Consider the following 27,840-nt stretch of genomic DNA (forward strand, 5'->3'; position numbering starts at 1 on the left):
ACTTCAGAATACATAGTTCATGCCAGTATGTTTCACATGTCCACTGGAAATATCCATAAAAGTTTAAGCTGCTGCTTCAGAAATAGGTTACATAAGACTTAGCAGGGTTATACAAATACATTTTCCAGTTCTTATACAAGAAATATCACACCATACGAATATGGAGGACCAGAGTCCAAAGTTTTCTTTCTTTCACAGGGGAAGCTTGCACAGTGTAGGGGTATTATCTAAAACTGAAAACAGGTTTCCTTTACAGTTACAAAAGCAAATGCAAGCAGCACCCATTAAATTAGGGAAGTTAAATTACAGCTCAGGTTATTCTCTGAATTGGTCAGTGGGTCAGTGTTTGCTTTATCTATATTTCAAGAAAGATACACAGAGTATCCTATGCCACTGTGAAAAGGCCTATTTTTTTAAAGAAATATTTTTTAAGAAACAAAATCCAAAAAATAACACCTCCCATGCTCAAATAACACTATCTGGGAAATTAGCAAGGGACAATTATCAACAATGGTCAATATGGCAAGCAATTGGACAGCTGGCTGCAACTATATTCTTCAGGAACACTCTCTCTCCCCTCCACCTCCCAAACTTTCCACGCATGCTTATGCAGCTTGCAAAGTTGTGCCTGCTGACCCCCTTGGTCAGCCCACTACACTTGAAATCTCATCTACAAAAATAAATAAACAAGCCCTGCCAGCCCAGTGCTCTGAATCAGATCACCAAGGAGCTGCCAGCCCAGCTAAGTTAAAGCAAGAAACAGGATTGATTAATCCTGTGTTAGATTAACCCACCTGTCCATCTGAGCCCCACTATGAGAGGGGTGGTACGTCACATGAAGCTACACACCCAACAGCTGGTTGTATGGGCTTTACATGTATAATGCCATCATGCGTGAAGATATTTTTCACCTGAATACAACAGTATCAAAGCACATGAGTTGGTCTGATTTTTTTTTTTTTTTTCTACAGAAACTGCATCCAGCTCTGGGGTCCTCAGCACAGGAAAGACATGGACCTGTTGAAGCAAGGTCACAAAGATCACTGGAGGAATGGAACACCTCTCCTGTGAAGAAAGGCAGAGAGCTAGGGTTGTTCAATGGGAAGAACAGAAGACTCCAGGGAGGTCTTACAGCACTTGAAGTGCACTTATAGTACTTTAAGGGGGCTTACAAGAAAGCTGGAGAGGAACTTTCCAGAAGAGCATGTAGTGACAGGACAAGGAGGAATGGCTTCAAACTGAGAGTAGGTTTAGATTATATATTAGAAAGAAATTCTTTACTGTGAAGGTGGTGAGACCACCGCACAGGTTACCCAAAGAAGCTGTGGATGTCCCAAGCTTCAAGTGTGAGGCTGGATGGGGCTCTGAGCAACCTGGTCTTGGTGGAAGGTATCTGTAGCTGTGGCAGGGGGACTGGAACTTGATTATCTTTCAGGTCCCTTTCCATTCAAGCCATTCTAAGATTCTGATGTACCACACAGTTTATTGATCTCATATCAGAAGAAGGAAACCTGCTTGCTTTGTAAATACTGAAAGATGATGTGCGGAATGTTTGCTACGACTTTAAGGGGTGTACCTCAAACAAGCATACATATTTTGTTGATTAAATTATTTTTCATGTAGAGGTTAGCTGATCTTCAGTGAGGACTGAAGCAATGAAAATTCCAAATGGTATTAAATACTTTGCAGTAATTCAGAATGTAATGGCAAAAAAAAAAAAAAATCTGAGTAAAATAATTGCAAATCCAGAACCCAGAACAGAGAGAAATGACAGAGCCAACCTAGTTTCATGGAATTTAAACCTTGTCTGCAGTCTGCCACTAACACAATGTTAAGTGTTAAAGGCTGGGTTAGTCAACTAGTCACAATCATATACCATTTAAAAGTAAAAAGAAAACAGTTTAAAAATAACTTTTAGAATATTATAGATTAAGGTTTAAACTATGGACCTGAGAGTTACAGAGAGGTAAGAAAACAAGAGCTAGCTGAGCTTGCTTCCATAACAAACTAGAGAAAAAACATTCTACAACCTCTCATAAATGCACACATGAAATACAATAAAGAAAACCAAAGAACTCAATGTATCTTAAATATAAGCAAAGTATACAGGTAAACTGAACTCATATACTTTACTTTGCTATCTGAAATGAAAAAACTTTAAAGGTCAAGTCCCAATTTTTTAGAAGGAGCAATGTGCTGCCAAACTATTTAAATGAAACCACAAATGAATGCCAAAAAAAAAAAAAAAGTACCTGCCTGAATAAAACCTTTAACTTAGTTCCTGCTGTCAAAATTTAAAGCTTGGACAAAACACAGCTACAGGCTGCAGTACAATCTATTAAAAACCTAGTAAAAAATTAACAATAGTAGTAAACAAGACCAGCAGCTGACTCCAAGTTTCCTTTAAAAGCTTCTAATTTTTCTAAGCAAATACAAAATCTATAAAAAAATCTCACTTTAACTGTATGTCTAAACATAGTTATCCTTGATAGATATGCCATATAAATTCTATAGATACAATATTAAAATTTAAATATAGAAATAGCAGGAGTAATAACATAGTAGTAATTCCTATTACTGCTAAGATATACCTGTGAACTTCTCAGAAAAAAATAACAGAAAACACACATCAGGCAAACTCATACCTAAAAATTAAAATAGAATGTTTAGGCTTTTATTTAATTGTTTTCCTTGCTTTCAACTAAGAGAACTAGAAAAAACTTGTAGTAGTACTGGCCATAATAGTTCAAAGTTCTATTGCCTTAGTTTGCTTTAAATAAATTTTACTTATTCAAAAAAGAATCATTTAATCTTCTATAAAATATACCATTTTACGTTCTGTAGTCTACTTACAGAATTATCCTAACAGCAATACAACACATATTGATTAATGATGAATTGATTAATGAACTTAGAAGTTCAGATCTGAAACCTACACATTTGGTGAAAGCCCTCAACACTTACATTCAGGAAGCAGAATTTTTATATTCATTACTGAATACAGAAGGCAAAAGAAAAATGTACATCAGTCTTATTTACAAAAAAACATCACAACACACCTGAAGACTGAGAATCCCAAACTGCAGCACAAAGAAGCTAGGAGCTGACTCTGCATTCCTGTCAAAGAATCTATTTCCAATGTGTCTGTAGCTGTATCCCTGCAGGCAGTGACACCCTACACCAGGGCCAGTCCGCAGAAGAAACCTTTCTCCCAGTCCATAATGTGACAACAAGCCTTGGGTAAAGGGAGGCAGAGAACAGGCTTGAAAAGCAGGGTCTCCCTTAATCTAGTGTGGTCAAATAAAGGGCATGATTCAGAAAGTAAGGAAAACAGAAGTGAATTCCAGCTTGGAAAGTAAGGACATGCAATTAGATGGGATGATCCAACCTATCTTGAGCAGCATCAGGACCTAGCCATTAAAGCTAAAGACATGATACTGCAGAATGTTTCTCCTGCCTGCGTACACCCAGAGCTGCACCGAGCTCAGAGCTACTTCTGACAGCAGCAGTATCCAAAACCCACAGTTGCAAATTTGTGTACATTTTCCAAACACAACCGCCTAAAATGTTCTGAAGCAAAACACAGACTGACTTAAGCTAGTAAATAAAAAAACTCTACAGAAAACCCAAACCCAAGCAACAAAATGTGGTAGGAATTACTACGTGCACTATAAAACACTTACCATTTAAAGGTAAACATCACATTCAACTCACAACATTTGGTATTACCACTCAGAATGACTTACTGCAACAAAGTATTTTAAGATCACTGCATGCTACATAGATAGGAAAATGCATAATTCTTTTTCCCCCCCATAGGAACAAATCTTTATTCTACCTAGCTGTTTTTAGAGTACTCTAACCTGAAGGCTTGCTTACAAAAAGAGCTACTGCAGTTTTAAAGTTCACTGAGAATTTTAGAGCAATTTAAGCAGTGCAAAATTTGTGTAACTGCTACTTTAGTTTGAATACATTTCCATTTACCTTAAATTGATTGAACAAATAAGAGCTAGGCTAATTCTCCTATACTAACATATAGGATAAAATACTCTGCACAACTGGCTCATGGCAGGATTTGGGTTTGCTTTGGAGGCTTTTGGTTGGGTGTTTTGTGCTATATAGCAAAGACCTAACACTAAGTGGGTTTCTGGTGCAAAACATCTGCTTCTGTTGATGAAAAGTGTTCATCCAGTCTAACACTTATTCCACCATCAGATTAATTCAAATTCAAACAAGTGTCAGTGAGCTAGTTTTGCATCATTGGCTGCCATGACCTGAATGTTGTTTGCAAGCATTAGTCTTAACTTCATGCCAGGTGTCATCTGGCATCCTACAAAGGGCATAAAGCTAATACAAACTTCGTATCTTGTGCTCTAGCTAATTCAGCAGAAATGCAACCCTGCCAAGCACACACTGCTAGGGTATCCAGCACCATGCAGATCTGGTATGCACCACAATGGAGCTGCAACAGCCTAGGAATAGCTATGCCAGTCAAAAGCATTACTGTCCCAGCTGCTTGCATCTTCATCCCTGCCAAAATTTACTGACTCCATAGCTCTGCCAGCAGCACAGGCCATGGTAACATTCCCTAACCCACTTCAGGCAAGAAATCAACCCCGTCAGTTTAGACAACTCAAGTAAGTGGCAATAGCTAACCCAGGTACATTTGACTTGAGTGGATTAGAAAGTGCTCCTACAAACCACTTTACCAGCAGAGCAAGGGAAGCAGTAATCTACAGCTAATGAGCAGTAACGAGCAGCTGCAGCAGACCGAGTCCCACAGTCTGTGCAGCCACACACCTGCATCAAGTGTGTCACTTCAGTCAGTTCCCCAGGACAAGCTAAAGCCTTGCACAATTTTACATATATATATACACCCCCCACTGAACGAACTGGTAGTTGTTTATATCTCTTTATGAGCCAAAAATAAAAATCCTGTTTAACCTCAGACCATGATTTTACATAAAACAACTTAACTGGACCATATGACAAAAATGTTGGCACATTTAAATTAAAGGTTCTGCTTCAAGCCCCTGTTAGTAGTCTTACTTATTGTAGAAGAAATAACCATACTATTAAATGTTCTAATATTTAAATTGGATACAAGAGTTGAACACTTTCACAGGATGCACTGTACTTCCTAGTGCTATGTTTTTTGGCAAGCACAAGACAGACAAATTAAGCAAGTTATCTTCTTCTGCTTGAAGACACAAACAAAACTAGGAAATAATGCTTTGAAAAAGCCCAGAGTCTGGCTGTCAATACCTGCAAAGAAAGTGGGGGAGGAAGGGAATTAAAGAAAACACAAGATTAATAATTCACTAAGAGTTAGCACAAAAAGTACTCAGACAAAAATAAACTTAAATGAAGTGCTGCAATTACACAAATAAGAGCTCACCCTGATACAACAAAATGAAGAGAAACAGTAAAAAAAAAACCTCTTTACTTGCCTAATTCAATTTATTGCATGGTCTTGTACAGAGAAGGCTTTTCCAATTATACAGGAGCTGCAACAAACTTTTAAGCAAACATCTTCAAAAGAAAAAAGGAAAGTTGATTTCCTCATATAATATGAAAGGTGTGTATTCAGAAAGTAAAACTGAGACTGAGAAAAAATGTATTAATAGAGTTTATATCATAAGAACAGATAAGGATCTAAGAAGGATCAAAAAGGTGGCTCAAAATAAACGTTCAGTCAAAAGACTATCATAAGCCAGCTTTTGTATGTGCAAAACTATGCTGTGAACACTTCTTGTTTCAAGCATTTAGATCAATGAAAAAAACCCAACCACTATGAAGCTACAGATAATTTAGCTAATTTATGAAAACATATCTATTTAAATTACACATATACAAGCCCCCCCCCAAAAAAAAAAACAAAAACAAAGTGAGGTGTAAGATTTGATCACTCCAAGGCACATTTTTAATGAAAAGCCAGTAATAGCTGAAGGCTGAGGAAGAGTACTCTTCCTACTTTCTGCAGACAAGTTAAAATTTTTAAAAATTAAAAGTCATTATGTAATCTAAACATCCTACATGAGGGAGCTCTGAAATATTTGTAACTAACTCACGTGTATAATGAGGACCTGCATTTTTGTGCACGGGCACATGACAAAAGACACTGAACAGAAAGCATTTTCTAGAATAATTACCCTGCCATTTCTAATATGAGGCAATTATTTGTGCTTTAATGGCAGCCTGCACCACCGACACATAATGATCCCTAAATATAAAGGTAAAATAAACCAGAACCACTAAAGAAATGATACAACCTTATGAGTTAGAGCCTTTACCAGGCTGCCCCTGTCCAACACCTCATTTTGAGAGACACGGAAGGATTCAAGAAAATTCAGGCATTATGCAGCATTTCTTTCCACCATTGCTTTAGGGACTTTGTCCAAAAGTCAGACCATCATTCATTAACGCATGATCAAAGCTTCAATTTTCATTCTCTTTCCCACAAGCAAGTCCTACTGTAATAAAGCATCTCAGAGCTGCAACTCCTGCCACAGCGAGAACACGTTCCTGGTAGATTTCACAGGGAGGTCGTTGTGGCAGGACAGCTTTGTGCTCGGGATGACAGCCTGGTCTCTCCAGCGGACGCAGACGGTGCCTGTCCCTGAACCCCGGCCACCCCACGGCCACGCAGATGCGTGACCCTCCTACGCCAAGCAAGCCGCCTACAGCAAGCGGTCCCTGCTGCTCGGAACGCACAGCGGGAAACTCTGTTGCGGAGATAAAGCCCGCGCTACGCTCCTCCGAAACAGGCGGCGCGAACCCCCCGTGCTCCCCAGGGCGGGCGGGCACGGCGGGTCAGGCCGGGGGTCCGCGGGGCGGGGGCAGCACGCCGCGCCGCCGCAGGGCCCGCTGGGAGTTGTAGTCCGCTACGCCGCCTCCCGGCGCCCCATTGCGTGGGGCCGCCGCCGAAGGGACTCCACCTCCCACCATGCGCCGCGGCTCCGCTCCCTAGCACACGCAGCCCGGTTCTCCCGCACCGGCCCGACGGAACCCGCTTAATTCACCCCCGCCCGTCTTTCCCCCACACACCCAGCCCCGCAGCCCGCGCCCGCCCTCCCTTAACAGCAGCCCCAGCCTTCTCGCAGTCGTCCACGAGGGCCGGCCGCAGCCTCACCCGCTCACCAGCCGGGTCGGGCAAACTGCGTCACGCCCTCCGAGCGCCCCCGGCCCTCTCCGGTGCGGCTGCCCCCGCCCGCTCCCGCCCCCGCATGGGCCGCCCCCGCCCCCTGGGGGAGCGCGCCGAGGGCCACGGGGCTCCCGCTGTCCCCGCGGGGACCCCACCGGCAGGCACGCACACACCGCCCCGCTCCGCGCCCGTCCCGCACCCGCGGGCCTGAACCCTTCCCCGGCATCGGGAGTCCCGGTGGCACGTTCGGCCAAGCCTCACAGGTCAGGGGCAAGAGAAGCCGCCCCCAGCCGGACAGTTCTTACGGCCGGGCAGCGGCGCGGGCGGCGGGCCCGGCCCCGGCGCTACTCACTGACAGCGGCGGCATCCGAGTGCATTTTCGTGCAGCGCTGCACACGCTGCCGGCCCGGCCCGGCTCCTGCCCTGCTCCCAATCCAGAGCCCGGGCACGGATCCCTCCGCCCCGCCCACTGCCCGGGTCCATTGGTCCGAGCTGCTGCGGGAGGCGGTGAGTGCCGCCCTCTTACTGGGTGAGGCTCCTGCCACTCTACGCCCGCCTGCCCCGCACCACCTCCCCGGCCTCCCATTGGGCAAAAGGCTGAGCCGACCACGCCCCTCTCCGCTCTGATTGGACTCTGGCGCTGCCAGTTTTTCCCGGCCTTTAAAGCGCGTGCAAGGAGCGCCACTTTGTGTCACCCGCTGCACTGATTGGCTATGGGGCCAAGGGCCGCGCCCATGCTCTGATGCGATTGGGTGAGCGAAGAAGGGGGCGTGACCTCTGCGGTTGCCCCGCCCGTCAGGGGCCGCGGGCGGGCGGGCAGTGCCGCGGGGCGGGGGGGGAGCCGGACTGCGGCACTTCCCTGTTGCTCCGTGATCCCCACGCGGTTTTGCCAAATCACCGGCCAGTCTGGAACGATTTCCTTATTTCTTCCATCTCCCTCTTCCAGAGGAGAACAAATGGCAGGCTGCCAACGCCAGCCGAACGCAGACAAGTGTCAGGTCAATGTTCCAGCAGCGGCAGGATGGGCGGTGGGGAAACCTGGGGCCAAGAGTGCTCCTTGCCGGCCGATGACAGCGGCTCATACCCCTAGGTATTGTTCCCGATCCTAGAAATCTAGTGCGTGGAGCACTTCCCCCTCCTTGCACAAAGAGGTCTCCATCCCTGAGCCGGAGGAGGAAGACACCTTGCAGGTCATTGCTGCTTAGCATGCGAGCTCAGCATCCCGTGTCGTTTCAGGGATAAATGCCGTCCCTGGCACCACTCGGTGCTGAAACACAGATGAGAAGAGACTGCTAGAGCAGCGTCTGTGTGCAGTGGAGGATTATAATGACAGAACTGAGTACTGAAAAAAACCCTTCTGCTAAGAGGTTAAGTTAAAATAAAGTCAAGGACTATGAAACTGAAGTAGGGCCAGATAATTGTCCTCTTTGGAGTAATGCATTAACATACAGTCCTGAATTAACTGATCACAGGCCTGCTTGTGTTTCTTTGGGGTTTTTTGTAAGCTGTGCCTTAGCTTTGCATCTCAGTGAACCAGTCAGAATGTGCAAGTGCAGATGATTTATTTTGCTGAGCTACATCTTATGTTTTCAACTGCTTGTTTTACAGAGAAGAGGATGGAGTCCACAAGAAAATGAATCCGCTTTTCAAGTCATGTACTAAAAACCATGTCAGAGCAAAGAAAGATCACATTATTTGAAATTCTTACTTACTCACTATGTCGTTGAAATTATTTCTATAGAACTTCCTGCCTTTATCTCAGGATATTTCCTATTTTCACCATCTTTTCTTTAGCTCAGTTGGTTGGTGTTAATAACACTAAGGTTGGTGTTCAGTCCCCGTATGAACCATTTACTTAAGAGCTGGATTTGGTGATCCTTGTGGGTCCCTTCCAATTCAGAATATTCTGTGATTCTGTGAAACCTTTGCAAAAAAATAGTAATTGTAAAGCAACGCAAACTAGGTTTCACTTCTTGGGTAGTTCTATAACATCCCACATGCCAGACATTCATATCAGCATGTGTCATCCCAAGTTCTTTACCCAATAGGGGCACCATTGAGTTGCAGTTCATCTGATCTAATTCTGGTTTAAGAGGAACTATCCCTTTAGGGGTGTCTGTTTGTTCACTTGACCATAAAAGCATGCAGGCTGCTAGTTCAGAATAAAAACGTATTCAAAAAGAAAAATTCTTCCATGCCTTACAAAGTTGTAAATTTATACAGATGTAAGGAAACATGGCACAGAAAAACCCTTTTTGGTTCTATCTGAAGACAGAAAGGTTTGCACTTCCCTCCATTTATATTAGTCTAAAATGAAAGATACTACTTGGCCTTAAAAATATTTCCTTAGACTACAGCTTCTGTAACTACTTCCACTCTAAATTGTAAAGCAAATAAGCTTGCCAAGCAAAACTTTAATGTATTTTTGAATGCACAAATATAATCCCTGACCCTTAAAAACTAGATCTGCAAAGAAATCCATAGAGAAACATAAAAGAGACTTTGTTTTCTGCTTCTGCCTGTTAAACAGGGGATTCATGCATCAGCCAGAAAAGGCCTGCCCCATGAGAACAAGGCACATTAAAACATGCACCTTCATTCCAACCTCAGGAAGTTATAAATAATCCCATTTGTTACCACTAGCTGTAAACCACTATGTAACAGATGTTACAAAATCAGGTCTGTATTTTCTTTCTGAAGCCTGGGTTTACAAAATGCAGAAATGCTTCATTTTACATACAGCAGACCAGTGAGGTCATGGCTGATCAACCATTGTATTGGGTCGCTTGGCAAGGTTCTGATAGCAGGACTACAGGAGTGGCTTCTGTGAGAAACTTCCCCTATGTCTGACAGAGCCAAGGCCAGACAGCTCCAAGGCAGACAAATCAGTGATGGGGGTAATGCCGCTGTGGTAACATATTTAAGAAGGAAAAAAACATTAATGCACAGATGTAATCGTGGCCAGAGAAGAGAAGAGTGAGAATATGTGAGAGAAACAGCTCTGCAGACACCAAGGTCAGTAAAGGAAGGGGGGGAGGTGTCCAGGTGGCAGAACTGAGATTCCCCTGCAGTCTGTGGTGAAGCCCATGGAGCTCCACAGGGTTGCAGTGATCCACCTACACAGCCTGTGGAGGACCCCACATTGCAGCAGGTGGATGCCCAAAAGAAAGGCATGGCCCCGTGGGAAGCCCACACTGGAGCACGGTCCTGATAGCTAGCACTTGCGACCCTGTGGGAGATCCATGCTGGAGCAGCCTGTTCCTAAAGAACTGAACCCCATGGAAAAGTGGCCCACACTGGAGCAGTTTGTGAAGAACTGTAACTCATGGGAAGGACTCAGGTTGGAGAAGTTTATGTAGGACTGTCTCCCAAGGGAGAGACCCCACACTGGAGCAGTTGAAGGACTCCTCTCCCTGAGGAGGAAGCAGCAGCAGAAACCACACATGATGAACTGACCATAAGCCCCATTCCCCATCTCCCTGAGCCACTGGGTGGGAGGAGGTAGAAAACTGGGAATAAAGTTAAGCCCAGAAAGGAGGGAGGGGCAGGGGAAAGGTGCTCCTAAGATCTGTTTTACTTCTTATTGTCCTGCTCTGATTTTGATGGGCAATAAATTCAACTAATTTCCCCAAGTCAGTCTGTTTTGCCCATGACACTAACTGATGAGTGATCTCTCCCTGTTCTTATCTCAACCCACAAGCCTTTCATTATATTTTCTCTCTCCTGTCCAGTTGCACAGGGGAGTGATAGAGAGGCTTTGGTGGGCACCTGGCACTATGGGGACAGAGACAGCTTAAGCAGGTCCATCGTGAGTGTCTTAATACTAACCCTCCTGGCATCCTTTCTTTTGTGCCAGAGCAACCACCTGGACAGCTAAATAGCAAGGTAGGTCAAAGAGCAAGACTGTCCTCAGTGCTCCCAAAAAGCAAAAAATTCCAAAACAAAACAAACCCCTCAACACTTCTTTTAGTTTTATTTGTTTGTTTATTTTCCCAGCCAGCTGAATATCCAGATCTGGCTTACTACACATGCGTGTAAGTGCTCCCATCAATGCACAGGAGAGGAATAACAAACCATGAAGTGGAGAGTGGTAGTAAATGCATCTGCCAGTTTACACACTGTTAAATCAAACTTGAAACTGCAGACTTTTTTTCTTTTTTCTGAAGAAAGACTGCCATTGTTTGCTTATTTTTTTGTTTGCATTGCTTTTTTAAATTGATAGCTAAAATGGCAACCACATAAAAAACCTCATATTGTAGACTGTGAAAAATACTGGATAACATGAGAAAGAGGAGCCATCTTACAGGAATTGTATCTTCTTCACTATCAGAAACCATGCAGATGCATCTTTGAGAAAGAATTTCCAAAAGGAAACTCTTCCCCTCTGTATCCAAAAGATATCAGATTCCAGATTGCTAAAGCCATTGTATCTCTTGAATACCTTCATTCATCTTGCTTTGCTTCGAAACAAGCTTGAAAGTTAATTTTAGGCACCAGAATCACAAGTCATGATGTGTTTTACAAGTCAGAAGGGGAAGAGAATTGTATTGAAAAAAAAACATTACCACAGAAGAATTTGCTGAACATGAAGAAAGCAGATAACGCAGCAACAAAGCACAGTACAGCACAGGGTATTGTAAGAAAATAAACAAACTGCCTACAAGAAGCCCAGCAAACACAGTTCTAAATCATTTGCAGATTTGAAGAGGTAACTGATACCCAAGTAAACACAGCTTTTTGTAATGCTTCTGAAAAGATTTTTTGCCCTCAGAGTTACAATGAGGCACCTAACACCTAATAACCTGTGAGTTATTCCTGCTTGGTATCAGCAAACTGTACTAATTAGGGATAAAAGAGGACCTCAAGTGGCAGAAAGCAGTAGCTGCAGATTTTACGAACTGCTTCAAAGCACTATTCATTAAACAGTTCAGCTCGTTTTAATCTCCCTGTCCCATGGACCCATACTATGTTCCCCGTTGAAATGAAAAGGTCTATTCTCTAACACTTACTCCATGGCCATATTACTTTGGCCCCAAAGATCCTTTTGTAACACCCTGCAAACAAATGTCATTTTACATATATGAGAAAAAACATGTTTCAGGGCTGTTGATAGCTGATACTTAAATTCTTACATTCAATTTATAGGGTTTTTTTCAGCTTCAGTTTAAAAGTTTAAATTCTCTTCATTCATCATGAGACAACTCTAAGCAGCCAAGCTTGAGAGCAGCTCAGAATTTCTTCCTGAACCCTGGAGGTGCATCAAAACAGCCAGCACCTCTCTCTGGGGGCACAAAGCTCCCTCACTGTCAGTAGAGGACCGTGAACATTCTCAGTGCTCCGTTTCAGTGAGACAGGTGGGAACTGGTTATCTGCACACTTAAGCTGCAACAACTTGTTTCAATAACATCAACTCTGGTTCAAAACCAAAGGGTGTGTCCAACTTTTGCTCAGCTCGTAGCTGCAACACTGTTTTTAGCAATGGGAAATAACAATTCAGGTCTTTCTTAGCCCAAGAGGTTTGAACAGCAGCCCCCAGGTTTTGGAGTGCTCTGTGACAACACTGGAGTCACTGCTCCTGAAGCTAAGTTTACAATACACATAGAAATGCCTGAGTCAAGGCAGGAATATATATGTAAGAGGAGACTGAGTCCCCACCCTGCTGAAGAATCCAGTACAATGACTCTCAGAAGTTGCTCTCATACATGTTACCTAGAGTTCTTTTTTATTCCAAGATAGGCACTGGCAGACTCCTGATGTACTGCTGTCTCTTCCTGTACATTCCTACAAACTTCAACTGACCTGCACAAAATGTCAGAGGATGAGATTTGGAGTACAACAGAATACATATCATTTAGAAGTCAGATATATGTAATCTAGACCTTTTACAACCAGCAAAAGTTCAAAACTTTAGTAAATAATGCTTATTTTATACATTCTTTCTTTGCAAGCCATCTTGGAATGCATGAAGGTATCCACAAACTTCTTCTTTCATAATATACTTTCTTATGAAAGCTGAGATGTAGAGAGTATGATTAGAAAACTAAAAGATTAGTCACACACGCAGCAGGACCTGTTCTAGCACATTTCTGTCATAGTTTGAAACAGCGATTGTGACTTAGATATATAACGCACAGTTTTCTAAATCAGTGAGATACAAGAGATTAGATCAGTGTATAGATGTAAAGACAAATAAAGTTTAGTTTTAGCTTCCCGATTCTAACCACAGTAGTAGAAGTATAAACACAGTTTGTGGTCATGATTTTCTTAATCATTCTGATAAAATAATGCAAATGTCAACAAATATTAGCTACGAATTATATACATTAAACTACACAAACTACTCAGAAGAAGAGAATATTCAAACTTTAGATTTTGTCACTGTCCACATGAACCTTTCTAATGGGGTGAACATGTCTAAATCAAAGGTATGCTCAGAGACTTTGAAGATTACATACAGATATTATTTATAATCTGATCTGTTATACAAGTCATGCTGTCTGACTTCTTGAAAAATACCTTCATCCTATTTTTCAATTGTTAAAAAATTAGGAGTTTTCAAGCTTTTTGTATTTATACGTATCATTTCTTGCATTTCACATTAATAATCTGCTCACATTACAAGGTATTTGCAAAGTCAGCTTGTGGAGAATGTTAAGTAACGTGGCAAGATAATTTTATGTGTTCTACAGACTATGAAAAGGCAAACCTGTGGCTGGATGTGCATCAGAGCTAGCATGAGGGCATGTTGAAAATAAATTAGGGTACTCAGAGCGCTGTGCAATGTTGGTGCCAGTGCCAGCTGCTTTTGCAAGTTGGGAGAAAGTAGAGACAAGGGCTACTGGTGTTTGCAGAAGAAAACTGCCAGAAGTGCAAGAAAATCACTTCTATCACTCCAAAACATAATTCATCCTGTCTTGCTGGACAGTCACACAGAGAACAAGTTCAGAGAGCTTGTAAAGACACCCACAGCACACATAGGTGAGAAATTAGTTCAACAGCGGCTGGTTAATTGTTAGTTACATCTGAGATGATGAATATATAACCACTGAGACTTTTAAATGCCTTTCAGATATCCTCTGTCCACAAAGACCAGTGATCAGTTTCACCCTCAGAAACACAGCTCCACAAACAAGGGAGCAAAATGACAGGTGACCTGATAAAGTGACAAGTTTGGTGCTGGCAGCAATTACCTGACTCCACAGAACAAGAAACCCTGGGTAAAAACACATCCTGTATTTGCTTACATAGAGAAACAATAAAATTGAGTCTGCTCAAGCTGTTCTCAAACATATATGGTGAAGAATTAGAGGGAGAAAAGAATATCCACCCTCTTTCCTGTAACATATCCTATTACTTTCAGTTATGGTATGCTTAGATATTACTGGAAAGACACAAAGTACTAAATACCAACATCACAAACGTGGTTTCCAAACTGAGAGGGTCACTTACATTATCTAACATGTTTCTCACAAGCAGGAAACATCCTTTGGACAACAATGAAGATGTCCTCATTGTTTAAGGGAAGCTCTGCATGTATACAAAAGGATCAGGAGCTAAAAATAAAAGACGTTGCCAAGAGACCCCGAGATGGCACAACATTTTACATTGTCATGTGCATTACGTAATAGGGAATTCACTGCCTAGGTCAAAAAAGCAACACCTCTATTTAGTCCTACTGAAGTGTAATGATAGCAAAGGAACAAAGCTTTTTTTTTTTCTTTTTTTTTTTTTCTTCTTTACACTTCATTTTAAATAAAAGTTAGAACCAACTTTTCTCCCATTTCGGAAACCTTGTTATGCTGAGCATGATTGTTTTTAATTCTTCATCAGTGTGTTCATGTAGGTGCCTCACAACTATAAGTATTCAGAGGTACTCCATTATTCCCTTTGTAAAAGCACTGAAGTGTCTAATGTCCAGTTAATGAAAGGAAGTCTACAAAAGTCACCTCTTTTTCTCCAGTATTATGAATATCAATTATCTGCAAATTGTTGTAAAACTCATTTAAGAATAAAATGTAAAATAGCAGCAGATGTAAATACTGTTTGAGTCGAAAATGCACACACTTCAACACATACTTACTGCGTATGTCCCAATTAAAAAATGTACTAGTTCCATTCCTATTTTGAAAAACCTGTGACCAAGCTTTTTATTGCAATAGCAGCAATAGCACTCTGAAATTTCATGATATATGATACCTATACAAAAGCTGAAGAAGTTGTTGCCAAAGCAAGTTCCCACCCTTGCTTGGCTGCATACAAAGCAGGTATCTGGCCAAGGTAGATACCAGTTTATCAAAATGCACGCATCTTCCCTCCCTCACAGTGATGGCAGCTCATTAAAGAAGAAAGTCACCAACTATTACATAGACATCCACAGTGTTGCGCAGCATGGGAGTTGCTCATCCTTAAACAAGGTAGTCTTTTTTGGCTGCCAAGTCAGTTTCCAGCAACAAACCTTTCTTGTTGGTCCCAATAATATTTTATTTTCTTGCTCTAATTTGTCCGTTTAAAATATTTAGGAGTGCTCATATGAAAGTGATGAATAGGCACATAATTATGTCCATCTTTATAAGATCCAAACCTAAGAAAAATATTCAACAAAGCAATACAATTACAACATTATTTAACCCATGCAATTAAATCATACAATTACTACCTTACTTCTGAATGTTCTAGGCAGTTTATTTCAGAAACAGGCCCCAACCCCACTTAAGTGTAAATCAGACTCTATGAACCCTCTCCTACTAAAGGTCTTTGAGTATAATGAGACAATTAATTATATTGGTTCCACTGATGCCATAGGCAGTCTGCAATTGGAACTCCTGCTGACAAAGCTGAGGGCTGCATTTATCTACTCCAATTCTAAGCTAAGTTTTTAGTCCTGATTTCAGTGGAGATGTAATTTAAACACCCATAGTATCAAAACAGTCAACCCTGTTACTAATATTGTACATCTCACTTTTGAAAATTATGGTAAAAATTGTAATTTTTCATTTTTAAATATGAAAGTTTTGACAACTGTTATGGTAGACAGACTTGCAAAAGTAAAATGGAGTAATTATTCAAAATATCAGTGCAAAGTAATATTTAAGAGCAGTATCATTGTATTTCTAAAGAAGTAGAGTTAATCAGAAAAAGTTAAATCTCCTCCAATAGGGTATACATTTTCTAATTATAGGGAGACAAAAGAAATTAGGACAAGATTCTGTACTAAAGTCAACTGAGAAAAATCTGAACGTGAATGCTAACTGTAGGCAAGTTCCACCATGTGGAAAAGTCTGAGCAAACTCCTGCTTAGACAGGAAGCCAGTGGCTGAGTGGTGCATAAAAAGTGAGTAAGCTCAACTGTTGGGTGTATATGAGAAAGCAACATATTCTGCATTATGCATGTCAGGAGTAGTAAACATGGCATTGCTGGAAATTATCCCTCTGTGGCAACACCTATCACTAACTTCATGACTCTTTCACTGATACTAATATCAGAATAAACACTTTTCTCCATATTTCTCTTCCTTATGCAATACCAGTGGTAAAATGACAGCAATTTAGAAATATATAACTCTTTTACATTAAACCTAGTCCTTTTCTTTTCCTTCTTGACACATGTAGCATACTGCCTCAGGCATTCTCTTGAATTTTTGCTCCAATTATATGGTAGGTTTTGAAATGCTTATGCAAAAAGTATTTAATGTATATATTGTAATTGGTATTCTAAATAACAGTATTTTAAGACCCCCAATCTCCAAAGTGCTGAGAACCATGGGAGATCTTTCATCATCTGTAAAATGAGTCACCACACCACTTGGCAAATATCCCTATCAAACAATCTCAGAAATTAATCGCCTGGGTGAAATGAGCATTACTAGCAATTTATGCTGTGACACAGCAGACTGATTTTCCCAAGGTACACGCCAAATCAATCCAAAAAATGGAATTACAAATCAGAAGTTCTTGACTCCTACTCTTCTGCCCAATTGGGTACTGATCAGTGTCTCCCACTTTAGAAAAAGTCTTGTTCCTAGACTTCTCTTTTACAAGATGCCAGATACATCATCCCCTTCATTTCCTATGAGACACACTGACCTGGGATTGAAATGGATGTCCTCAGAAACTTGGCTGGGATCAGTGACAATTCTGTCATTGTCAACATAGCTATCCACATGATCTGGGATTCTAAATTTGGCCATCTGGACTTCTGAATCACTTAAACCAGCATGAGATATGCGGGCATAACCCAGCCTATCAAATATGAGAAGAGTTAGTTTGAAGAAATAACTCAAGGTAATTTCACCACATTCTTAATGAATAATGTATCTTTTTTCCTAAGAGTTATGCTTTAACTTATCAACACAATTTTCCATTTCTGTGAATATCACCTTCAAAAAAATGAAAGTGCTCTATAAACAGGATCATAACACCATGTCACAAGTAAAAAAACTAAAAAACCATAAGTGTTTGACAATAAAAATAAGTTTTACGTCTAAAACCTTTTTTTAAAAGTTACAGCTTTAGAATATGAAAGCTGGTATAAGTTCACCAAATTTTCACTGAAAAGATTTCAATATTCAAGAAAGAAACTCAAGCATCAATTGAATGAATAATGAGAAAAATTCAAATTGCACATAGAGTTTAAGCTGGGCTTTTTTAGTTGCCTTTTTTTTCTTTTTTACTCAATACTGTTAAGACAGCTATCAAGTTACTCCTGTAAACACTGCAGAATTAGCATAGTTTATTCAGGATAAGCTGAATTTCATTCTGGTCCATCCATCACCAAGAGAATGATTTACAAGAAATTTGGTATTAAAAGATATGGAGTGCATAGGTCCTGTGCCTCAATATGGGTCTACACAGTTCAAGTTTCCACTAAATCCAGCATAACGATTGGCTGGATTAGATCAGCATTTTGCTTCAAGAAACCGCAAGATCATAGCTCAAAATTTGTATCTTCTGTGTCACATACAAATAAGGGTGTAGCCTTCACATTTTAGAAAGAAGTTGCAAAGCCAGAGCTTTGGGAAAATGTAGTTTTATGCTACCAAAGCAGAGTAGATCTGAAGGCTTTTGACACAGAATGATGAAACCTGTAATAGTGTCTTTGCAAACTATATTCAGAAATACACCAGCTCTTGTGATCCTGAGATCACTGTTCCACATTATTTTATGATAGACCCAACTGCCCACAATAATTGTTCAGGGATGTAAGAGTCTTCCACAATCACTTACAAAAGATTATAAAACTGATAACCATAAAGATACTTAAACCAACAAATAAGTGATTCACTTTAACATACCTTATTACTCCACGATACATAATATAGCTACACCATCTGTCACGATCTGTACTGTCAATATCCTAGAAGGGAAAGGGAAAAAGGTCAAAGAAGTAAGGTAAGTGTTCATCTGGGTAGGCTTTAAATCAGTAACAATGTGTAAACTCACTGCAGAAAAATATTTTGCCTAAACATTGTAATAAGGTAGAAAGAAAAAACCTCACTGTTAGACATGGACAAATCAGACAACTTTTTGACGTCTTTTAATGTGGAGCTCATTTTTAAAACAAAAGAATCACAGAATTAGAGGCTGGCTGGAGGTCACCTACTCCCAACCCTGGTCAAAATAACTTAGGTCGCTCAGGGCCTTATGCAGCTAACTTTTGAATATCGCCAAGGATGAAGGTTTCGCAACTTCACCAGGCCCCTGTTCTAATGCTTGACAACCCTGCGACTTTTTATTTCTTCTGACATTTCCCTTGTGGTGACAGCTGTCCATTGCCTCTTGTTCTTTCACTGTGTAACTCCACCTTCTCTGCAAGATATCATGAGGTAGCTAAAGACTGTATTTGTAAATGGGCAGGTATTTTCTTCTCCGCCTATATGAAGTTACCAATTTGAAATATTAAGCTGAGTGTTTCCAATATGTATTTTCTCTAAAGATGCAGTGTTCTTATATTACCTGGACATTTCCATTTTTTATTAATTCGGAATAGTCTCTGGATCCAGGAGCTGAAGTGATGTATCCTAGAAATACAACTTGCTTAGAGCTAGTCTTCAATAGGTTTGAAACAGCTATTGCTTGGAGTTTTCTGTCCAAGTCTTCTCTGAAAAAAATGGAAAATACTTTAAGACATATACATTTTAGCTCAGAATCTTTGTGCTATGACATAGTAAACCACAAATTAATCTGGTACCATTTTTGTTGCTCAGTATTAGAGAGTATGAAAGTTCACAGAAAGCTCATTGATTCAAAATTATCACTATATCTGATAAAAACCACATGGCCATGGTAGATGTAATTCACATTCTCTTTCTATCCATTACAGGAACAACATTTTCTATTACTGTTTTGTTTTTAATACTGATCCCATCACTAGGAAATGTGAATGTTAGTGTTTCGGTTATCTAAGGCTTTGTGTCTGCTTGCACTTAAAATTTAACTGAGCTAGCACCCTGTGGTGCATAACAAAGAACTTACATGCTAACAAAAATTTTATGATGGATAGATCATGGTAAATATAGTCTTAAAGTCTGGGTCCCATAATTTATGAAATGTAACTTGAGTTGTATCATTAGCATTACTTAATTACATTCGGCATGTATTCTACACCTCCTTAACAAGATTTACACAAGAGTTCCAACTTGATCAAAAGTGATAGCACAAGTGGAGCCTGGTAAAATACTTCACTGGATCCCAGTCCCTGTCCTTGGATTTGTCATAAAATAATGCAAAAGTAGTTCTCTTTCTATGATTCTTCATGTTAGTGACTTTAAACAGTTGTGTAAATCATGTTGTCCTCTTGATTTTGGTAGTCTGGGCTAAATAACATTGACAGAGAGAGCTGATTTTGGAATCTGTAAACCCAAAAGAAGACAACAATTTAAGTGCAGCTATGCTTTCTAAACAGTGGTGCTTCTGAGTGAAGCAAATGCATTAGGGAGAAAGAGCACACAGACAGGAGACAAAAAACCCCCCAAACACTTAAATAGAAGCCTGACCTAGGTATATATGAAGTTGCCTGCTCAGTTAGCTGCTCCTTCCATAATTACACCTCTCCAGAAGATGGGATCTTTTAAAGGCACAGACATAGTTATATTCTCACATTTTAAAAACTGTGTTTAAAAACAACCCTAGTTATCCAGTATTCTGTAGTCTGTCAACCCAAGAAGCAGAAAAAAATATACTAAAAATGAGTTATGCGCAGTATTTAGTTACAAATTCATTCCCCTCTAAAACACAATTTAATTTGCACTCATTTCCCATGCGTCTCCTCATATTTTCTCCTTCATCTTTATCTCATTTCTCTGCCAGGGGAGAATACAATGTTATTTTCTTCTACTTTGACAAACAATTTCTCAGGCTGGCAAGTCAAATCATCTGTGTGAGGCACAGATTCCTATCTAGAGTTAAAAATGGGGAGTGATTTCTGACAACTATATTTGTTTAGTAAATGGGAAAATCTATAAACAATTTGCAGGTTTGGTGCAGTTTCTACACAGGGGAAGGAAATGGGATACAGAGAATTCCTATGGCTTTCTGAGCAGCTTCTTTGTGTTATAATATTCTGCACCCTACCCATAAATTTGCCTCTCTGTGAATTGTAGTAATTTTTTTTAAATTCCAAATCTTACTACATAGCCACAAACATACTAGATATCCCATCAATTATATCAGAAATTACAGCTACATCGAGCATTCACAAAACTCTCTCTTATTAATACACACAAGTAATCAAAACATTGTTTTCAAGAATTGAAATATATACCTTATTCTTTTCCATCACTTGAGTTATTTTGCTTTTCTGAGTTCAGAGATCAGACTTCATATTTCCACTTGCATACTCTCAGAAGGAAACTGATGCATATTTTTGCTGCTGTTTCAACACTGTCCTTTCTTGGAGATTTCAGATTTTTTACTTTTTATTTTTAATAAATAACATTTTTCCATTTATGCTATCTGTCTAACTATACCTATCTACACTCGTTGTGGAATGTAATAGATCTATTCCACATGCAAAAAGTCAGAAGGATGCTATCCTGCACTGAGATGCATCTGTAACCCTATCATTTGTTGTGACTTTGCAGAACAGTATCTTTAAATCTCTACTAATTCAGATAGTAACTTCAGCTGAGTTTTGCATGACACATTTGTCCTACTTAAAAAATGCTTCAAAATTTTAAACCAGTAGTTTAACCAATTTTAAACTGTCATACTATTTCTTCAAATGTGCCCTGTTAGAACCAGTATTACAGCACCAGATTTTAAAGGGTACAGAAGAGATCCCAGTTGTTCACAAATTACATTACGTGACTTCGTACACTATCGTTAAAAATAAATAAAATACACACTCTTCATTTCCGAAGTGAGCAACGACAAAATCAACCAGCTTCCCTGTGAAGTTGACAGTCAGGGAGATGGCTGGTGCAATCTCTCCCTCTGGAGATGGAAGGAGGTGATGGGTCGATTTTACAATTGGATACCTTGATAGTGCCATAATCCTACATGAGGAGAAGCAAAAAGTTACATTTTGTGGTTCACAAGCATCAAAGGTGTGAACTAAGCAGGCAAATGTGAGCAGAAGACTAACAGTCATTTAACAAAATTATAAGACCAGAATACTAACCCTCTCTAGTGGATTTTTCTGAACATAGAAGGTTTCCCTCTAAAATACTGCTTAAGTACATGTCTAAAAATGTATAATCAAGTTAATTCCTACACTAAGAAATATTATTCCAGAAATATGAATTCTTTCTCTGAGCTTTTCACAATCTGTATTTCAGGCAAAACAGAGTTTTGTACTACCAGAAATTAAAATGTATTTTATTAAAAGTAGAAGTAGGTAGAAATACATCCTTAAAATGGGCGATTTCGCTTCTTTCAGCTTCTGTTTGGACATTTTGCATCAGGTTTTTCAATGTATTTCATTAATAAAATCTCAGAGAATGACTTCTCTGCCCCATTCTGCTTCAAATAGACAGGCTCTGGAAGAAGAAAGTTACTAAATACCCCTCACACATGGCAACAATTAAACAGCCATTGCACCATCAGTAGGAAGTTCCATCTGCCATAGAAATGTGCATATCCCCCTGAAAAATAAAAGCCACATTATATGACACTATTTTTCCAGAGGGCAAAGATATTTAAAGGTATGCAACTGGTAGGTGGTCAAGCATTAAGGTAAAATTAGACAAAAAATAGCTGGTCAAATAGATAAGCATCTTTCTGTTCTCATTTCCCATTATACAGCCCAAGCTGGATTTAATGAATTGAAAATTTCTCATACCTTCTGATGCACTACATTTTCCAACTGCTATCACGTTTTTAAGTCTCAAATATAAAATTCTCAGAGCCCAAAACAAAATAATGTGAAATGGGCATCAGATACAGTACTTCCAAATCTGTATATTAAAGGGCAGGATGCCATTCTCTGCATCACCAAAACCAAAGTAGGTTACAGGGGCAGGCACCAAAACCTGATCATGTTTAACAATGAGAAAATTCCATCCACATTGCATGGTAATGCTAATGAATCAAAGCCTCTTCCTAAAAGACAAGCTTCAACAAGTGATTATAGTGATTATTATTCCAACTATTCTTTGCTTCTGTATTAGTGCAGTTTGTATTGGGCAGTATATTTACATCTATTTACTGTCACTGTGCATGGAAAGATGACTCACCCCCAAGTGTGATCTCTTGTGCTTGGACCAAAATCTGTATAAAATCCTAGTCTTTCTCCTAGCCACATTGTTGGATCATGGTTTCCAATGAATGGCTTAGAGGCATCACTCTCTATAATAGTGATAAAATCTGCTTCTAAAATGGGCGGGAAAAAAGAAAAAAAATTTCACATTTATAACTGTTACCTATAAATGGGACTTACAAATAACTACATAATGTCATTATTTCCCTTTTGATTACAGAGGGATGGACACAAGCCCTGCAGGAGTCAGTCAAGGCAAATCAATGTTGGCCACAAAGTCATGCCCAAACTTCTGGCTATCGCAGGCCACGCAGCCTCCGATGAAGACGTACTTAGTGACTGCTTGCCATAGCTCATCCTTGGTACATAACCAGAGATACATGAGACTGCAGAGTACAGCTGGCCTGAAGAGACCTCATGCCATTTCAAAAGCATTAGAGATACTGTGCACACACAAATTAACAGCAAGTCTACTGCTTTCAACTCGATGAACAAACACTACATAGCACATCTGCACTTCCCTTCATCTACCAAATCCTACTGTGCTTCAAAGGGTCCTGTCCAAGACAGAACTGGATGCTGTTGCCAAAATAATTATTCAGCCCAGAGCAACCTAGCATCAGCCCCAGGGCATGGTAACAGAAGGGTTCCCAGCTCCAATGAATTGCTGACCATCTGCAGCCACTTCACTTCCCCACAGCACTCTGGTCCCTCTCTGTTTACATGCAGAGGTACGGTTTTGCCAGGGGAACATGATGGGTTCCCCTATATTTTAACTTCAGGATACAGGAAGAACTATGCAGTCCCTCAAGGAACTGGTATCTAAGAAAGACCTGCCCATGCCTGAAGGAAGGTGGGAGTCTGCAAGCTGTCCACAGGATGGCTGAACCATCCAGACTCAGCTTGAGCAGCAGGTCAGTACAGCTGCAGCAGCAGCAAGTGCTCCAAGTGCTCCCTTCTTGGCTGCAGTTATGCCCCCCTTGGAGTGTTCTCCTACACAGGAAGGGAAATAGTCACCACTTCACCCACAGCCCTTCCACAAGGGATTATGGCTACTCCATCCAGCAGCACTTGACACAGAAGATTTTTTGCTTTCCAAATCTCATACGTAGCAGTGTAAAGCATTGTCAACAGGGAAAATGGGAGCTCAGAGCTCTTAAGTGGATTCCCAGGTTTTTCCTTCTACATCATTAGCATACATGCTGATCACAGGAACAGTAACTGAAACCATTAAGAGAGGTTGATATTGCATCCCTCCAGGGCAGACAGAAGTACCAGTCACAAAAGCCATTACATGTTGCATCTTCACTATTCCAACAGAGAGATGAGCCCAAGTAACACACACCACCACACCTAAAAATAGACAACCCCTATCCTGAAGCAGATAGCCACTCTTTCCTCTGGGGTTCTCAGAATCAGGAACTCTTCTTACAGGAATTTCTAGCCTAATTCTGAATGCATTAACAAATGCATTTACTGACAATGTTAATGTAGTATTTTATATAACAATATACATGTAACATAAAACTCCAGCATACTGTTTCCACCTATTAGAAATTATGATTTATTAATTTATATTTTGGAATTTGCTGCCTTTTTGACTTACTGATTGTCTTTTTCAGAAGTGATATTTCATTTCCACAAAGAAATGCCAGTGGACATAACCAGGTAATCAACTTTTTCTAACATTCATTAATTTGAACTATAGGTACCAGAAATAAATCCATTCATTAAAATTCGTAAATAAATATGCAAAGATTAAATAAGCACCCAGACATGACTTACGTACAAGAATGCTCCAAATTTCAATTCATTAAATGTCCTGGCTGTTTTCTCATAACACCAGACAGCCAGCATAGCCCAGATCTCTGAACCTTTGGTCATGGGACAATGGAGTGAATGATGCTAAAATCTCTTCTCTCTTCACTAATTCCTGCATATCTCTGCCACGAAATCAAGACTTGCACAGGAGCACCTGTCAGTGCCTTTTCACTGTGTGGGTCTGTAAAGCCTCAGCTGCTCAGGAAAATCCTGTGGTGGACTGGAGAACAACAAATCCTGGAATGCGACGTTTCCTAATCTCCTGAACTGCCTTAGATCTTAAGCTGTCAGTCCCCTGTCTACCCTATCTCATGGGCATCACAGGAAAAAAATAACACCTACAAGCACTCCTGGCCAATTCCTTTCCATGCCCTCTGCAACAGCACTAATCTTGAGTCCAAATTCTTCGTTTCCTATAGCTCATTTTCCAACCAAAATCCTGCCCATGAGCAACAGTTTAGACACTCTTCTTTACAATAAAATCATGACAACCAAGCTACAATTGCTACTTTTCTTGTATACATTGCTCTGGGTCAATGATGGAAACAGACTTGTCTGTTTCTCCTCTGTATTCATTGTTTGGGGCATTTGAATTTCACACCCTTTAGGAATTATATAATGCTTCATATCTAAAAAAACCCACAGGGAACTTATAAAACATTGTATTTTATCTAAAAGGATATTTACCTTTGTAAATACCATTGTACTTTATCTAAAAGGATATTATTTATGCAAAGAATTTCTCTATAGACAAGTAACTCATCAGCAATACGAGAAGAAAAATCCAAGTGAGAAGTGTTTCCTCTGAATAGAAACCTCTTTAAAATATATTAAACAAATTATCACCTCTGCAAATGGATTTTTGACTGAAGTGATTGTATTGGAGCAGCTCATAGATGGAGGAGAAAGCCACTATAAAAAAATATAAATATTTTGCATTTGTTAATGCAAAAATGGCCTCAGTTACCAAGCAGGTGTTTTCACTTCTGTCTCTTCAGATGAATCCTCCCAAATATAAATGAAGTGGGGAAGAAAACAGTTACCTGTCTGATTAAGCAAATTAGCTGATCCTTCCAAATTAGACCATCCTTCATTGTCATATCCAAATCTAAAAGGCCAGATCATAGCAGAGAAATCCCTTTTTGGAACCTCAAAAAATAAATGGCAAAAAGTTAAATACAATTTGAATTTTACGTATTATAGCTTTGCAGTAAATAACATCAGACACATGGTGCCATAAAAGAAATACAAGAGATGTTTTAACCAACATATTTTCCTAATAAAGCTGTCAGAATTACAAAAGACTAAATCTGCTATTAACAAGGGAATAAAGTCATCATACTTAAAATTAATTTGTACAAGTAACAGCAAACAAATGAAGAGGAAAGAGACAATGCATCTTTTCATCTTACTAAGAGGAACTACCCACTTTTTGCTGCGCAATAACGTACTACAAATCTGAATTAATTGAAAAAAGAAAGCCACCTGTATAAATCTGTGCGTGTTTGTGAATCTAACACTAAACTTCCTAAGTGTTAACCATCTTGTTATTATCATTGCAATACTTACTTTCTTGCCAGATAGAAAACTGGAATCTTCCAATTTTTATCCGATTTCCATAACTAGTCTAAGTCAACCAACTTTTCAGAGACCTTCAATTCAGCGTTATGGTACAATATAGAACCATAGAATTACTTCATCTGGAAGAAACCTCAGGATGTTATCTGTTCAAACTTCCCCAACATGAGGTCAGGCTGCTAACAGCATTGTCCAGTTTGAATACAGTTCAAATAAACTAATTTATAAAAGTAATGTTCAAATTGAACATACAAGGCAAGAATCTCTCAAATTTTCAAAATATTTTTTCCTTTGTAGCATCACTATAAATCTCCAAAGATCCAGACATTTCAATTCGACATGAATTTATAAATTAAATTTTTGCATCTTCATTTATGCATTAGTTTTTCTGAATACTTGGTCACAAAGATTTCTTCAGCAACAATTAACACACCTAAGCTATCACACACACACATTACTATATATTTGGAAGTTACTATTCTCACAAACATCCTACTCACCCCTTGGCCCAACTTCTTGTGGTAAGTTTTATAACGTAAACCTAATCCAAGCAAACCAACACCAACAAACAGCCACAATACTTGAAATAGAAAAACACAGAAAAAATGTTTTTAATGCAAGAAAAAATAATGTTATTATTGCTGTTAAACAGGACACCGTTATTCTAAGGTGTCCATAGAATGAGAAATGTGTACATTTAAGTGACACCACTAGATCAAGGCAGTATCTATGCATGCAGAATATGTATATGTGTGCAAATACACTTTCCAAAACACAACATGCTGAGCAGGTAAAATGTACCAAAACTCCTTGGAATAGTTATGTAAAAATCATGCCTGCTGAAGAATTTGTTATAGGACATGAGTAAGAGCATCATGTAAACCCTTCAGTGTTTTCCTCTCTGTGTCCATGTATGCATTTGTAGTACACAATTTTTATTTTGTATTAATACAACATGTGGAATAAAATTTAATTTACTTCGCAAGCCTTTAGATGTCAGAAAGATGTGACTCTTGCCAGACTTCCAGAGTGGTCATTTGTTTGACACACCCTTGGAAAGGCAGTGCAGCTTCACAGAAAGCACATTCAGAGCTTTCCCATTGCTCCTGTAGCCTTACAAATAACCACAGTGTGCACTTAAGAGCTTCCACCATTCAGCACAATGTAATTTGATGATCAAAGCCCTCTGCAGTTATTTCCTTTACCCAGTGGCATATGCTACCTACAACAATTTCAGTAACTCCAGTTTATTCTTTCATATATTTAAAAATATATTAAATTATTTTAATGCAAGTTTTCTGGAAGAGTTTTGTGCAAAATTTAAATACATTTTATAATGGTTGATGTCAGAAGGAAGGACGTTACTTACATTAGCACGTTAAGGGATTTCATACTCTGCAAGACACAAAGGCTCTTAGAGAGGAAGCTGAGAAACAGTACAAGTCTGGGCATGATGAGGAAGTACAAGAAGTACTGTTGCAAAGTTACAGGATTAGTTGAGCAAGGGCTGTGCTTTGTGACAGGTAGGATTTTGAAATATTAATTTACTTTTGTGAAATGTTTCTTAGCAGTAATATTCAAACCACTTGAAATGGTGCACATG

General features: G+C 39.7%; 2 protein-coding genes across 12 annotated transcripts in view; both read right to left on the minus strand.

Annotated features, from left to right (window-relative positions):
- Positions 1-7,642, minus strand: part of DCUN1D4 (defective in cullin neddylation 1 domain containing 4) — a 41,995-nt gene extending 34,353 nt beyond the window's left edge. For 2 of the 9 annotated variants that reach the window (XM_042053105.1, XM_042053104.1), the window contains exon 1: positions 7,497-7,604. In XM_042053105.1, the coding sequence (XP_041909039.1) occupies positions 7,497-7,521 (25 nt within the window). In that variant the 5' untranslated portion in view covers positions 7,522-7,604. The other 7 variants (XM_042053107.1, XM_042053110.1, XM_042053106.1 and 4 more) reach the window with 7 other exon arrangements.
- A 3,456-nt stretch (positions 7,643-11,098) lies between these two features.
- Positions 11,099-27,840, minus strand: part of CWH43 (cell wall biogenesis 43 C-terminal homolog) — a 30,428-nt gene continuing 13,686 nt past the window's right edge. For all 3 annotated transcript variants that reach the window (XM_042053287.1, XM_042053286.1, XM_042053285.1), the window contains 8 exons: positions 26,738-26,817; positions 25,703-25,808; positions 22,816-22,951; positions 21,487-21,636; positions 19,097-19,241; positions 18,436-18,497; positions 17,228-17,383; positions 11,099-15,725 (listed from right to left, as the gene is read on the minus strand). In XM_042053287.1, the coding sequence (XP_041909221.1) occupies positions 15,638-15,725; positions 17,228-17,383; positions 18,436-18,497; positions 19,097-19,241; positions 21,487-21,636; positions 22,816-22,951; positions 25,703-25,808; positions 26,738-26,817 (923 nt within the window). In that variant the 3' untranslated portion in view covers positions 11,099-15,637. The remainder of the gene's footprint in view (positions 15,726-17,227; positions 17,384-18,435; positions 18,498-19,096; positions 19,242-21,486; positions 21,637-22,815; positions 22,952-25,702; positions 25,809-26,737; positions 26,818-27,840) is intronic.

The sequence above is a fragment of the Corvus kubaryi genome, unplaced genomic scaffold (assembly GCF_017639235.1).
Source record: "Corvus kubaryi isolate FWS band 111438036 unplaced genomic scaffold, C.kubaryi_AGA036_p1.0 split1-131, whole genome shotgun sequence".
NCBI lineage: Eukaryota > Metazoa > Chordata > Aves > Passeriformes > Corvidae > Corvus > Corvus kubaryi.